Here is a 13,638-nt window from a genome sequence, read left to right on the forward strand (position 1 = left end):
GACAAACAGATCCTTCTCTTGATGATGCAGTCAGTCTTGCAGCAGAAGGAGCCATGCCTTTGAACTTTGAAGGGAAAATTCACTGACAGAATGAACAGTGGAAACCCTCCATAGCAGAAGATAAGTTATGTCTAATTACACATCTGAGACGCATCCTACACTATCAAGGGAATTGGCTAATGAATGCATCATGCCACTGACAATTATTTTTGAAAAATCATGGACAAAGAAGGAGGCACCTAAAGAATGGGGAAAAAACAATCAACAAACAAGGACAGAAAAGGAGTGATCTTGGTGGTTACTGTCCTGTAAGTCTAGTTGTAGAATAGCCTCCTGAACTAATGAAGGCAAGCAAAGCTTTGTTTGTCTGAACTGTTTACTGATTAGGAGATCATGCTACAGTGAAACTCACTGAATGGAGATTTCTTTGTAAATCTACTAGAAAAGGCAAATGGACTTGTGTTTTCTCTATTTTGCTGATAGTAGCAGTGACGGATATGGCAATTTCCTGCAATGTGCTCAGGAGACCCTATTGAATTGAGTTCACATATCTTTGAGGTCCATTGTATTAAAGGAAAGGTTTATGTATTCTTGTGGGCTGGGATGGTCAAAGGACTATATTGAACAATGTGTCAGACAAGAATGGATTTATGAGACAATAAGTGTGAAATGGATTTCCTGGGAAATATCTAGGGGAAGGTTAATGCAAATCCCCACCCCCTTTGCCTCCGGTTATGCAAAAAAAAAAAAAACAAAACCAACAACAAAAAACCAAAACAAAAAACAAGAACAAAAACAATCCTGCCTTTTGAAGCAACATCCTGAGGAAAAGATCTTTGCCTGCTGATTACCTGTTCCCAGAGGCTGAAGATCAAAGGCCTAAGCTGTATAAAGGAAAGACTAACTGATTCATGCGTGAGCTTGTTTTGAGCCAAGGCTGTTATGAACTTGTAACCACAGAAAAAACGTTCACTGGGGTTTTTAGGACTGACTTCTGCCAGAGCCTTGTTGGAGTTGGGTGATCTCTGGTAAGCTTATTAATGTTCAGGTAGGTTCTTCTATTATTTTTAATATGTTTTTTGTCATCAAGATAGGTGATGGCTGGGAGCTGGAAGCCTGACTAGAAAAGGTTCAGAGAAGGGCAAAAGACATGATTAATGTTATTGCTTCCATATGAGAAGAGACGAAAAACATTAGGGCTATTCATCTTAAAAAGGAATGATCAAGGGTGGATATAATAGAGGTCAATAAAATCATGAATGGTGTGGAAAACAGTTAATAGAGAAGTGTTATTTACCCTTTCCCACAATACTAAAACCCAGGGCCACCTCATGAAATTAATAGGCAGCAACTTTAATGCAAACAAAAGGAATTACTTTTTCCACACAACAGACAGTCAACCTCTGGCACTCATTGCCACAGGATGTTGTGATGGCCAAAAGTATAACTGGGTTCAAAAAAGGATTAGAAAAGTTAATGGAGGTTAGGTCTATCCATGGCTATTAGCCAAGATGGTCAGGGATGTATCCAGTGATGAGCTGCCAAAATCTTAACAATGGGTTCCCTCCTCACCCCATGAGGGGGTCGTTGCCCACCCCTGCCCCCTGGGAGTCCTGCCCCATCCAACCCCCCCGCGTTCCCTGACGCCTGCCCCCCAGGAACCCTGCCCCATCTACCCCCCTCCCCTGTCCCCTGACTGCCCCCAGAACCAGGCAGGAGGGTCTCGTGGGCCACCGTAGTGGGTGCCCACCCCACCCCTAAGAGCCAGAGGCACCTGCCGGGGAGCGAGGTGGGGAGTCCCAGGGGTGCTTACCTAGGGCAGCTCCCAGGAAGCATCCAGCAGGTCTCTCTGGCTCCTAGGGGTGGGGGAGTGTAGCTAGGGGGGGAGCAGAGGGAGCGGCCGCTCCCTCACTGATCACATCAGAAATGGCGCCTTAGGCACTGACTCCCTGGGTGATCCGGGGCTGGAGCAACCCAGGGGAAAATTGGTGGGTGCAGAGCACCCACCAGCAGCTCTCCGCCCCGTGCACAGCCCCAGCTCACCTCACCTCCACTCCGCCTCCTCCCCTGAACGTGCCGCACTGCTCTGCTTCTCCGCGCCCTCTCCCCCGCTTCCCGTGAATCAGCTGTTTGGCGGGAAGCCGGGGAGGGCTGAGAAGCAGGCCGTGGCTTCCCGCTCAGGCCCAGGGAGGTGGAGGTGAGCTGGGGCGGGAAGCGGTTCCCCTGCACGTTCCCCCCCCCCCCGGTTACCTGCTGTGGCATGGGTGTCCCTCCTCATGCCCCCCCCCCCCGCCCAAGCTCACCTCCGCTCTGCCTCCCTGGGCCTGAGCGGGAAGCTGCCACTTGCTTCTCAGCCCGCCCCGGCTTCCCGCATGAACAGCTGATTCACGGGAAGCCTGGGGGGGTGGGGGGGGCAGAGAAGCAGAGTGGGGTGGCGCGTTCAGGGGAGGAGGTGGAGCGGAGGTGAGCTGGGGCCAGGCGCGGGGCGGGGAGCTGCCGGTGGGTGCTCTGCACCCACCAAATATTCCCCTTGGGTGCTCCAGCCCTGGAGCACCCGTGGAGTTGGTGCCTAAGGCACCACTTTTGGCTGGTTAAATTTAGAAGCCCTTTTAGAACCAGTTGTCCCTCGCGGAACAACCGGTTCTAAGAGGGCTTCTAAATTTAACAACCGGTTCTAGTGAACCGGTGCGAACCGGCTCCAGCTCACCACTGGATGTATCCCCATGCTTGGGGTGACCCAAAACCTCTAACTCTGCTTCTGTCAGAGACGGGATACTGGGCTAGAAGCATCACTGGTCTGACACAGTATGACTGTTCTTATGTTCTTAATGTTTTCACTTTACGAATAGAAGTGCTTGCCTAGAAGGAGCTGTGTGGTGACTTGTAACTGGCGACAGTTACAACTCTTCATAGCCTCTGAAGAGAAAGCAAAGTGCAGACAGTGGCCTTTTTAGGCAGTCTGGCTTGCTGGGCATATCACAATGTAGGCAGGGAACTATGCAGTCTGGAAAAACCCCATCCACGAGTGAGTGAGACTTATCTCTGGCCAAGAGAGGGGATGACTGGAAGCCTGAGCGTGGGAGCCCCTGGAGGAGGAATACAGGAGCAGTTGCCCTGATCTGTGACAGTAACTCTACTGCCTTCTTAGAGAGAGCATTTTGGACACTATCAGATTTATGTTAAACATGAGTACTTTTGCTTTGAGGCGATCGCTCCCATTCTGCAATGTCAAGGCTGCATACCAGACAGCGTTGATTAATGTTGAGGTGCTTGTTCTTTCATGTTGCTGATTATGGAGCAGCTATCTCAAGGTCTAGCTGCCCCTCCTCCCCAATCATTCCCACCAGGGCCTTCCCTATCCTCGTTGGAAGTGCCTAGCTCACTTTATCCATTCCCTGAGGTATTGCACTGCATCCTACAATCCTTTCATGTGATGAGGATTTGATAGGACTTTCTTTGGTGTGCCAACATTGCAATGTTAGGCATCCTTAGGCATGCTAGAGGGGTTGCAGGAAGGCTGCCCTACAGCAGGAATCCCCAGGAAGACTTCTGGCTGATTTCTACACCACATTATCTAGCTAGTAAGGCTCCAGGCTGCTAATTACCAAAGTTTCATGAAGCAATGAGAGCTGCACTATGTGACCTACAGTACTTTAAATGTGATCCATCAACGTTCCTGAAAACCTACTGACAATGAGCCAGATCCTCTGTTGGTATAAATAGGCTTAGCTCCTTTGATGTTAATGAAGCCGTGCAGATTTACACCAGATGAGGATCTGACCCAATGTAGTCTGAGTGCCGTACAAGTAATTCATGTAAGTAAGCAACTCAAGTGGATTTGTTAATGGAGATGTCATATGTGGTTTCCTAGGAATTACATTGCCATTTAACAGTAATTAATATCCATTAAAATAAATTATTATAAGCTCAACAAGCAAATTGCTATAATTTAATTAAATCTCTGCAGCTTTTCGGATGGCAAATTGTTACTGATCACTCCTTACTTTTGCTTCATGAAGCAATGTATTCTAGTGAGTATTCATTCATTTGAATGTTACCATTTTTCATTTGACATTGTTCTACGTTACTCTTGTAAAACATTTTATTTCCTTACATGCCACGTTACAGCTAATGACCTGGTGGGCTGCAAGTTCTGCATCTCAGCGTGATTCATCTTCGCTTTACTAGTTGCCCATTTTTAAAAAGAGCTAAATGACAAATAGCCACCCACTCTCTCCATTTACCTTTCATATGTCACTTGCTTTTTGCATAAGGCTACAGTAATAATACCTTGGAGTTTTTCCTAGAAAGTAACCTGCAGGGCCTGAAATTATGCCTGCATTTTGGATTCTTACACAAAAATCAAACAGATTTGCTAAATACAGAAACTTTTAGGTACTGAGTAAGGGGCTGATAATATGGGAATTGAAGTCAATGGGAATTTTGTAACTCACTACAATGGGAGTAAGATCAGGCTCTAAATAAGAAAGCACCCTTCTTCATCTTATAAACACAAAATAAAAGCCATATAACAACACAAGACCTATATATGGCAATGTATTATTATCAGTCTGTGTATAGGTCAAAAGTAGTATATAGCCCTAACTCTTTAAATTATATTCACAGGGCCAAATATTGCTCTGTTATATTGGTGCAGATACAGAATAATTCCATTGACTTCATTGCATTTTGGACAAACTAGTAAATCCATTACAAATAAGTAATGAATAATGGGAAAATGTATTTACAGACATATTCGTGGAATCAGATATCTGATTTGATTCAGTCATATTTCTGCCCCTTTTAGTTCATTTTCTCATGAAGATTTGGACAACTGATTTCCATGTAGATAATTTTTTGGAGGTGTTGTTATTCATATGAATTCATGTTCACTACACATGCAAAAATGGAATTCAAGAATATTTGAATAATGATATCTGTGTGTAAGCAAGTGCTCTTGTTATTTGCTAGTCCATTTAGGGTGACCAGATAGGAAGTGTGAAAAATCGGGACGGGGGATGGGGGCAATAGGTGCCTCCATAAGAAAAAGCCCTGAATATCGGGACTGTCCCTATAAAATTGGGACATCTGGTCATCCTAAATCCACTGGTTCTCAAACTATGGCACATGGATCATGGGTGGTTTGAAGAGCACTTGTGGGTACTCCACAGAGTGCTGCTTCTTCTTGTTGTTTCCAGCTACTAAATCACAGTAAAAGAAGCTAAAAATACATAATTTTCTATCATGACTTTCCAGGGAAGTAACTGCTGTCTAAGTGTCACAGGGATGTTATGGGATTGTAAATGGAGGACGGTGTCCACAAGACAATCTGTTAAGAAATTGTCTACACTATGGTGGGAGGGAAAAAGAATCCCTGAGGAGATATCCCATCATTCACTATTCATCATTCATTATTCTCCTGTTTAAAAGTTCATCATCCAGTCATGGATCAGAAATTCCACCATGTGATTTAGGTGACTAACCACACAGTAATAATTATCAGTAGTTACAATTCACAGGAAAACCACAGGCTGTAAGTTGTTCTGATAAATAATTTGACAAACAATTACAAATAATAAAAAATGCAGGACATTTTTCATTTTGCAGGTAGTTCATTAAAGGACAAAATTAATCAAATAATTGCTCACTAGAAATGGTTCACCAGGATCTACTAATAAGTATTAAGGTTTTTTTTCCCCTTCTAAAAGCAATTGCCCTCTTAAAAATAATAACTTATATTTCTGAGTTTCTAGATATAATCTAACACCCACTAAACACGTTCATCTTTTAGTTTTATTATGGATTCCCTTCTCCATACTGTACCTTGGCTAGATGTTCTCCTAGTCCATAAGGGACTTCTCGTTCTTTTTCATTGTCGGTTTTATTACCCAGCAAAAGCACAGGTATATTCTCTCCAGTCGCCTCCTGCAGAGCAAAGAACACTACATCATACTGCACACAATATGTCAACATCATTAAAATATTTTAAAAAATGATTACTGATGAAGCAAAGCCGAGACACACCAGGTGCCAACATGAAAATGAAAATACTGAAGACGAATCAGGCAAGTAAAATGTTATTTTATGAAGAACTATATCAGGCATCAGAACTGGACAAAAGGAATAAAGGAGACATTCTGTGCTAAAAAAGCATTACCATCCTTCACATCCCTTGAATAACAGAACAGCTCAGAAATCATTCAGACTTAAACACATTTAAAAAAAAAGAAAAGAAAAAAAAAAGAAATTCTGTGCTACGTAAAACCACAGGTATCTGACCCTACTTTTCCAATTAGATAGGCATGAACACAACTGCATTTGGATGCAATCATACCAATCAAAGTACATAATGTAAATGGAGATAATATATTTGATCAAATGTAATTCTGAAAAGTGGTAAGATACATTACCAAGTAAAACACTATCTGAATGAGTATATTACCAAAAGTACACCAGGGATTAACTATGCACATTGCCTGAGTTAAAGGCAATGGATTTGGCTGTATGTCTTGAACTCAGCGCTAGTTAACATCCCCCAAAATTAGTCAGTCAAGATGAATCAAATATGTAAAATATTAGAATTGAAAAGAAGACCATATTTCCTTATCAAAACTAAAATTCTCTTCTAAAGCTATTTTTTAATGTGCTGAATTGTTATAAATGTTGAATTGTTCAGAAAATATGTTAAATAAGGGCCTGATCTTCCAAATACTTAATACTGGGTTTACTTCAATGGGGCTACTCACAGTTGTCAGGGCTACTGACAGTGGTAAGTATTTGAACAATTGGGGCCTAACAAGGCCGGATTAACGCAGGGCTTTAGGGGCTGCAGCCCAGAGCCTCAGGCTAAGGGGGGCCCTGCAAAAATAAATCCATAATTATATACAATTCAATGGTCACCAACCCATTGAGCACGATTGACTGGTCGATCCTGGAGCCTTTGCCAGTCGATTGCGATCTCTAGGCCGCTAAAAGTCCAGCGGTGCAGCAGGGATCAGGCAGGCTGCCTGCATGCTGTGGCCCCACGCCGCTCCCCGAAGTGGCCGGCTGCTGGCACATCTCTGCAGCCCCTCGTGGGGAGTGAGAAGGCTCCACGTTCTGCCCCCGCCCCCAGCACCATCCCCGCAGCTCCCATTGGCCAGGAACCAGGCAATGGCAGCTGCAGGGGTGGTGCTTGTGGGCACAGGCAGCGCACGGAGGCACACTGTCCCCCTCCCTCCAGGAGCATGCAGAGACGTGCCAGCAGCCAGCCACTTCTGGGAGCGGCGTGCGGCTATCGCAGGCAGGCAGCCTGCCTGAGCCCTGCTGCGCCACTAGCCGGGAGCCGCCTGTGGTAAGCGCATCGCAGCCAGAGCCTGCACCTTGTACCCTATGCTCCACCCATGCCCCAGGTCAGAATCCCCTCCTGCACCCCAAACTCCCTCCCAGAGCCCACACCCCTCACCCTCTCCTGCACCCCAACACTCTGCCCCAGCCTGGAGCCCCCTCCTGCACCCAAAATCTCTCCCAGGAAGAAACTAATATAACAGCTGTTCTAAGGTAAGAAGTAGGCTATTTTGAATTAACTTAACTATATTCTACATGTTTTAAGACTGAAATGTAACCACAGAGTGGTTTTATGTTAATTAAAAGGCAAGTTTAGTATAGCGTTAATAGCCTCGATGCCATAATTGTGATCATTTTGTTTGAAATCAAGAAAAAGACTTGTATACAGGGGCTCCACAAAATCTAATAGCCCCGGGCCCACAGGAGAGTTAATCTGGCCCTGGGGCCTAACTCCAAAGTACAGAGGGCACCTAGTAGCCAGTACAGATAACAGTGTTTCATATGTTAGTATGCTGTGCTTATTGCCATAAGATTTGAATAGACAATAGCATTTTTAAGTCACAAAAAGCTCTCTGGGGCAGGGACTATGACTGGGTGTGGGCAGGGGGAGAAAAACAAGATATTCCACAGAATTTTTTCCAGGAAGCTGAATCCTATAAAATAAACCAGTTTTACAGCACTTACTATGGATACCATTGATTTACATGAGCAACCTATTTAAAATCTCCTAACTTAAAGATGTAGCAGTTGCAAAACTGTCTCTTATGAATTACATCACTGCACTGATGCATCTTTCAACTCCAATGACAACCAAGGAGCCCTCAGTTGAATGACCGTTAATAAAATGTGTCCTGATATGGGAAGCAGAGGAATGCATGCTGGGAATTCTTTTCCTCAGATTAAGCCAGGTACCAGGAAAGATGGACATACATCCAATCAATGGTGGCCACTGAAGAGATTTACTCCTTGAAATTTTAGAATGACTATTTTTTCCCTATAAAATGAAAGAAGGGCTTCTGCAAAGAGCTGGCTTGGCAACTCTGTGAACTGAAGTCCTATATATAACAGAGTAATTGCTACAGCACAAGAAGTGGTAGGACCTTACTTCCTCCTTTTTGACCTGCCCATAACCCCCACCTGGAGGGAACACCTCAAGAAGTTAGAGCATGTGGCCAGAGTAGTTTAGATTGAAAGCTATGTCCTCTTACCTCAATGCTCACCAACCATTGTTTGACAGCTGTGAATGTGTCTTTTGCTGTTATATCATACATCACAATGACACCATCAGCTTTTCTGAAAAACTGCTTGGAAATACTGCGGTACCTGCAAACAAGAATCTGTTTATAGCCCTTTGCCTTAGAGCAGTAGCAATGTGACAATATGATTAAAGTATAGTAGTCAGTACGCCAACCCTTGAGTCCTGCAGCATTGAAGATATATACACAGGGATCTAGACAGAATATTTGTATTCTTATAAGCTCAGTTTGAGCCACAGATATATGGGCATGTGGAGCCAAATATCCTCTTATATCAGGGCCCAGTTCTGCAACCCTTACTCACATGTGTAATCCCTACTCACTCAAGTAGTCCTATTGAAGTCAACGGGATTATACACATGAGCTGTAAGACCAATACATCAATAGCTCTTTTCATTGATAGATCTTGCAGTAATTTACAAAGGTGGTTAAGCTTATTACACTCATTTACAAATGTGCAGTAACCAGAGGCAGAGAAAGGTTTAAGTGGCAAGTCAATGGCAGAGATGGAAAAAGAACTCACCATGTTGCCATACTAAGGTTTATTCACATGAGTAAGAGCTGGAGGACCAAAGCTTCATTTACTTAGCTAACATATGAATTTACAGTCAGGGGACACATTTCTGCTCTCTGACAAGCAGAGTGGATTTTCTTCCTAGTTATATTACACATGAAACCTCCATTGTTATCACTGACAATCCCACTTACTGGATGAGTGCAAAATTTGCAATAGAGTACAGTGTAGATCTGAAGGTAAAATTGAGCTGTACTGTGAAATATGGCGAGGGAGCAAGTTCAGTGCTTTCTGGATTTATCAGTCTCCTTTTTCTCTACCCCTAAATAGTTCATTCTTTTTCTCATTCAGTGGCAATCCCATGTATGGAACTCACACTGTCAATGACTAAAAGGTAAAGTAAACAAAAACGTGCAGTAAGCGTTTGGAAAAATCCTGCTGCCGACCCTTTCCCTCGTCTTCCTGGTCTTGTACTACCGGCGGTAGTACGTACGCTGTGACCCATGCCTCACGCCCTCCTAACCTCACCTGGTGTGTCATTTCAGGAATTCCTCACTCCTGTATGTGAAAAATTATTCAGGCTTCAACTGAAAAAAAAACCAAACTTTTCAATTTTCAGCACCTGAAAATTGCAATTGTTTTTTTTCCAACCAAAATCAATGGTTTCTGTTTTTTTGGTCTTTCAATGAAAACATGAAACAGTTAAATGGAAAAAGGTATTTTGTATGTGAATATCTCCATTTTTTGTTAAAAAGTAATTTTCTGTTGAAAAAACCTTTCTGACAGAACATTTTCAACCTGCTCCGCTCCTTAATAGTAGCTTATGGGACTATTTCTTTAAGAGGCTCTACAACAGGCTGGCAGTGTTTGCCTGAAACACCCCACCCTGTTAGCCGATATTGATCCTGCTGGGAAAGGATCAAAGGCCTGCTCTCACTTTCATTGAACTAAATGAGAACTCGCCCATTTCTCCCCACTTCTGGGGAGCAGGATTGAGCCCAAGGCTGCTATTTTCTAAATGCACGGAGTAGGAGAGTAGAAAGTTAAGACATTTTCTCACCGTTCCTGCCCAGCAGTGTCCCAGAGTTGCAGGGCTACCTGGCTGTTATCCACTGTCACCGTTTTCACGCTGTAATCTATACCTATAAACATAGCACATGTTGTCTCAGGTTCATTCTGGTAGTCTAATCAGGTTCATGGTAGTTTAAGGTAACATTGTTATGTTCAAACAAGCCACAAATATTTCTAACCTGTGTTCATTGGTTCAGAAGGCACACAATAAATTCTGGCCCTTAACAACAGGCTGATAATAAGAACAGGCAGAAGCTTTTATTTGCCATAGTTTTAAAGTAGTAACATAAACATATTAAATGTAAATGTGTTAACAAATAAATTTAATTCACAAAATGGCAGGATGAGTCAAATTTTCAAAAGAGCCCAAGTGATTTAGGATCATAAGTCCCATTGATAGTCAAGGTGACTTAGGCTGCTAAGCCATATAGGCACTTTTGAAAAATGTTGCCTTGTATGCTTAAATAAGTCCTCTCTAGCTTTGGTTTATAAACTTCTTGGATATTTATAATGATACTTGCTCTAGCCATTAGGTTACACTGCCTCCTTCTGCAACACTCTACTGAAACATTCTTCTAAGATTTGCTCCTGCTTGACTGAGGTCAGTGGGAGTGTTGTCATTGACTTTAATGGATGTAGCATCTGGTCCTATTGCCTTCCGTGAGTAATCAGAACATTCAGAGGGATTGTGGAGGATGTTTCCACCACCAGAATCTAGTTTAATGGAAGTGGGTTTGAGTTGCATCTGGGTTTGTCAAGGTTTTGAATGACCAGCTGTTCTGCACAGTCTGCTCTGTCAGTCTTATCAGCAGTTCTTATTTTTATAATGTTACTTTTGGCTTATCTGTATGTGCAGGCCAGCCAAATAACCCACATCCTGGTGTGACTCACACAGATAGTGAGTTATTGTTGCACATTAGAGGTTACGTTTAAAAACTTGCCATCTAAGCTGCAGCCCCCAACATTGGCGCCTTCCTTCTGGAAGCCCCAGGAAATTATGCATATAGTCTGAAGGTCTGACTCGCAAGTGCAACAGTTGCAAGCACAAGCTATGTTGGCACCAGTTAAGCACACAGCTTTGTAAATGTATCACTAACATTTTTCTCTTTTGCTCCATACAAAGCTTTTTTTCCTGGAAAAATAGGCAATTATGATTTCAGTAATGGTCATGAGGGCATTTGACGTTTGCCAAATCTTATTTATCCTTTGGGATGCAGTGTGATCTAGTGTCTCAGTTACTAGATGAGAAGCAAGGAGACCTGAGGAAAAATCCTGGCTCCACTGAAATCAATGAGAGTTTTGCCAATGACTTCAATGAGCCAAGGATTCCACCACTAGGTTCTAATTTCAATTCTGCCACTAATATGCTCTGTGACCTCAGGTAACACATCACTTCTCTGTCCCTTTGCTTCTCCTCTTTGGGACAAGGACTTTCTCTCACTATGCATTTGTACAGCACCTAGCACAACAGGGCCACAGTCTTGGTTGGAGCCTCTAGATATTACTGTAATAATCATCATAATGTTTCTTAAACTTACCTACAGTAGCAGATGTGTCTGGGGAAAAATGGTCTTCGCAGAATCGCTTTAAAAATGAAGTCTTTCCCACACTTGAATTGCCCACAAAAACAATCTTGAATAAGCGATCAGGGGCAGAGTATATTCTCTCCTCCTTCAAACAAGCACAAAAGTTAGTTGGCAATTTTAACTCTAACTCTGTTGCCTTTTCTGATTTGCAAAGACTTAAAGATGACCTGCAAAGGGGAAAAATATTGAATCTGTACCCTTCCTTCTTGGTGACTTATGAACTAACCTTAAGAGTTTTTTGTCTGGTTGGTTGGCATTTTTTTTAAGAGTTTTGTTTGTTTTTTACCTTAATGATATTAGGAATGTCCAGTCTGGCCTCTTTTGGCTTTAGTGGAAGACTCTGTAGAGTTCTTAGCTGTGAACTGTGAGCCTTTTTGTCACGTAACAGAAAGGGTGAAGTATTGAATTTTTATCAAAGTTGTATTTTTTCCCCAAGAATTTCTAGCATCTTTGAGCTCAATTTTTTGTGTCACTGTAATTTTCTTTTTAGTCCAAAACAGAAAAAATACAGCTCTCACGCTGATTTTATAACTCCATGGATTTAGCAGTTGTATCTGATTCCCAGCCAAATTTTGGGATGCAAGCCCCATGGGAGCTGAAACAAAAAGGTTTGCATTTACCCCTGCAAGTCCAAACCAACAAGCTCTGCACAGCTCTGTTCAGATCCGCCCCACACTAAACTTTATGCATATCATAGACCGTGTGTTTTTACCTAGAGAACACAAGCAAATTTATAAACTGTCTTATGCTTTATATTGCCTGATTGTGCTCTCAGTTGCTACTGGTGTAGATCCAGGAGCTTCCTGATTTACACCAGTGTAAAATTGATATAAGTGAGAGGAGAACCAGGCCCAGTTAATTAAGCTGTTAATCTTTGGCAGGGTGAAGGTGATAACCTCTTAGCTTCTCAAGTATGAGGGAATTTTCCATGTTTTGTAGATTAAATTGAGTGAGGATGCTGGAGAAGACTATTTCTGCTCTATTTTAGGTACATCATTATTCTAAAATCCCTTCCCTTGTATTTTCAGCTGCAGTGGTTTAGGGAAAAATGGAGCATCGCCAGTGAGTTTGCAGTGGGGGCCAGAGCCATCCTGCTGCTGTAGGACGGAGAGGCTGAAGGGGGAAGGCAAGGTGGGGAGCTTGATACTAATTCTGTAGAAAAAGCAGCAGGGTGATTCCCCCTATAATGCAAAGTGAGCACTCCAACATATGCACAAGGGTGCTGGGGGCTGGCCCAGATTTTCCAGCAGGCAGCCTGCCTGGTGTTCCCTTCAATACAAGGTTGAAATCCAGCCCACCCACTATTCTGTACTGCTGTGAAGAAAATACTGAATTATCCTGGGGAAAAATAGTTGTATTTGTACTAGAGAAAAAAAGCCCTCCACTCTGTCCCTTAACTGTAAGAAATCCATTCACCAGGGTCAACATTTGGAGCAAATAGCTATCTCGTTATCTATCTTCATGTATTAGAATAACAGCCATTGTTATAACTGTACTGAGATCTCTTATCACATCGCTCCCTTATCCTTTTAAATTAAAAACTCAAACTGCATTGCACCTTTAGGCTTTCAGCAATAAGCACGCTTCTCTCTATATAAGCCACTTTCTCAAATCTGCTGAAAATCACCTATCCTCTTTCCAACAGCAATCATCATGGTGTGTGTGTAATCTGGGTGCTGGGAAATAACATTAACACACACATACACACAGACAGTCGTCCACTCCAGCTTGGACTGAAAGGCCCTAAACTGCAACTCTCCTAGCTCATAACAATAGCTCAGTTAGCAGTTAGCCAGCAGAAATTAATCTCGTCCTCAGTGGCCACACACAAATCAGCAGGTTAACAGCCTGTGGGCACCATTGGGTCTCGGCTCAACCCACAGAT

At 43.0% G+C, this 13,638-nt stretch overlaps 1 protein-coding gene across 1 annotated transcript in view; it reads right to left on the minus strand.

Annotated features, from left to right (window-relative positions):
- CRACR2A (calcium release activated channel regulator 2A) overlaps positions 1–13,638 on the minus strand; it is a 90,456-nt gene that overhangs the window by 5,426 nt on the left and 71,392 nt on the right. The window contains exons 13-16 of the mRNA XM_077825034.1: positions 11,706–11,838; positions 10,157–10,238; positions 8,535–8,649; positions 5,824–5,925 (exon numbers count right to left, since the gene is read on the minus strand). Coding sequence (XP_077681160.1) covers positions 5,824–5,925; positions 8,535–8,649; positions 10,157–10,238; positions 11,706–11,838 — 432 coding nt within the window. The remainder of the gene's footprint in view (positions 1–5,823; positions 5,926–8,534; positions 8,650–10,156; positions 10,239–11,705; positions 11,839–13,638) is intronic.

The sequence above is a fragment of the Eretmochelys imbricata genome, chromosome 1, assembly GCF_965152235.1.
Source record: "Eretmochelys imbricata isolate rEreImb1 chromosome 1, rEreImb1.hap1, whole genome shotgun sequence".
In the NCBI taxonomy this organism is placed as follows: Eukaryota; Metazoa; Chordata; order Testudines; family Cheloniidae; genus Eretmochelys; species Eretmochelys imbricata.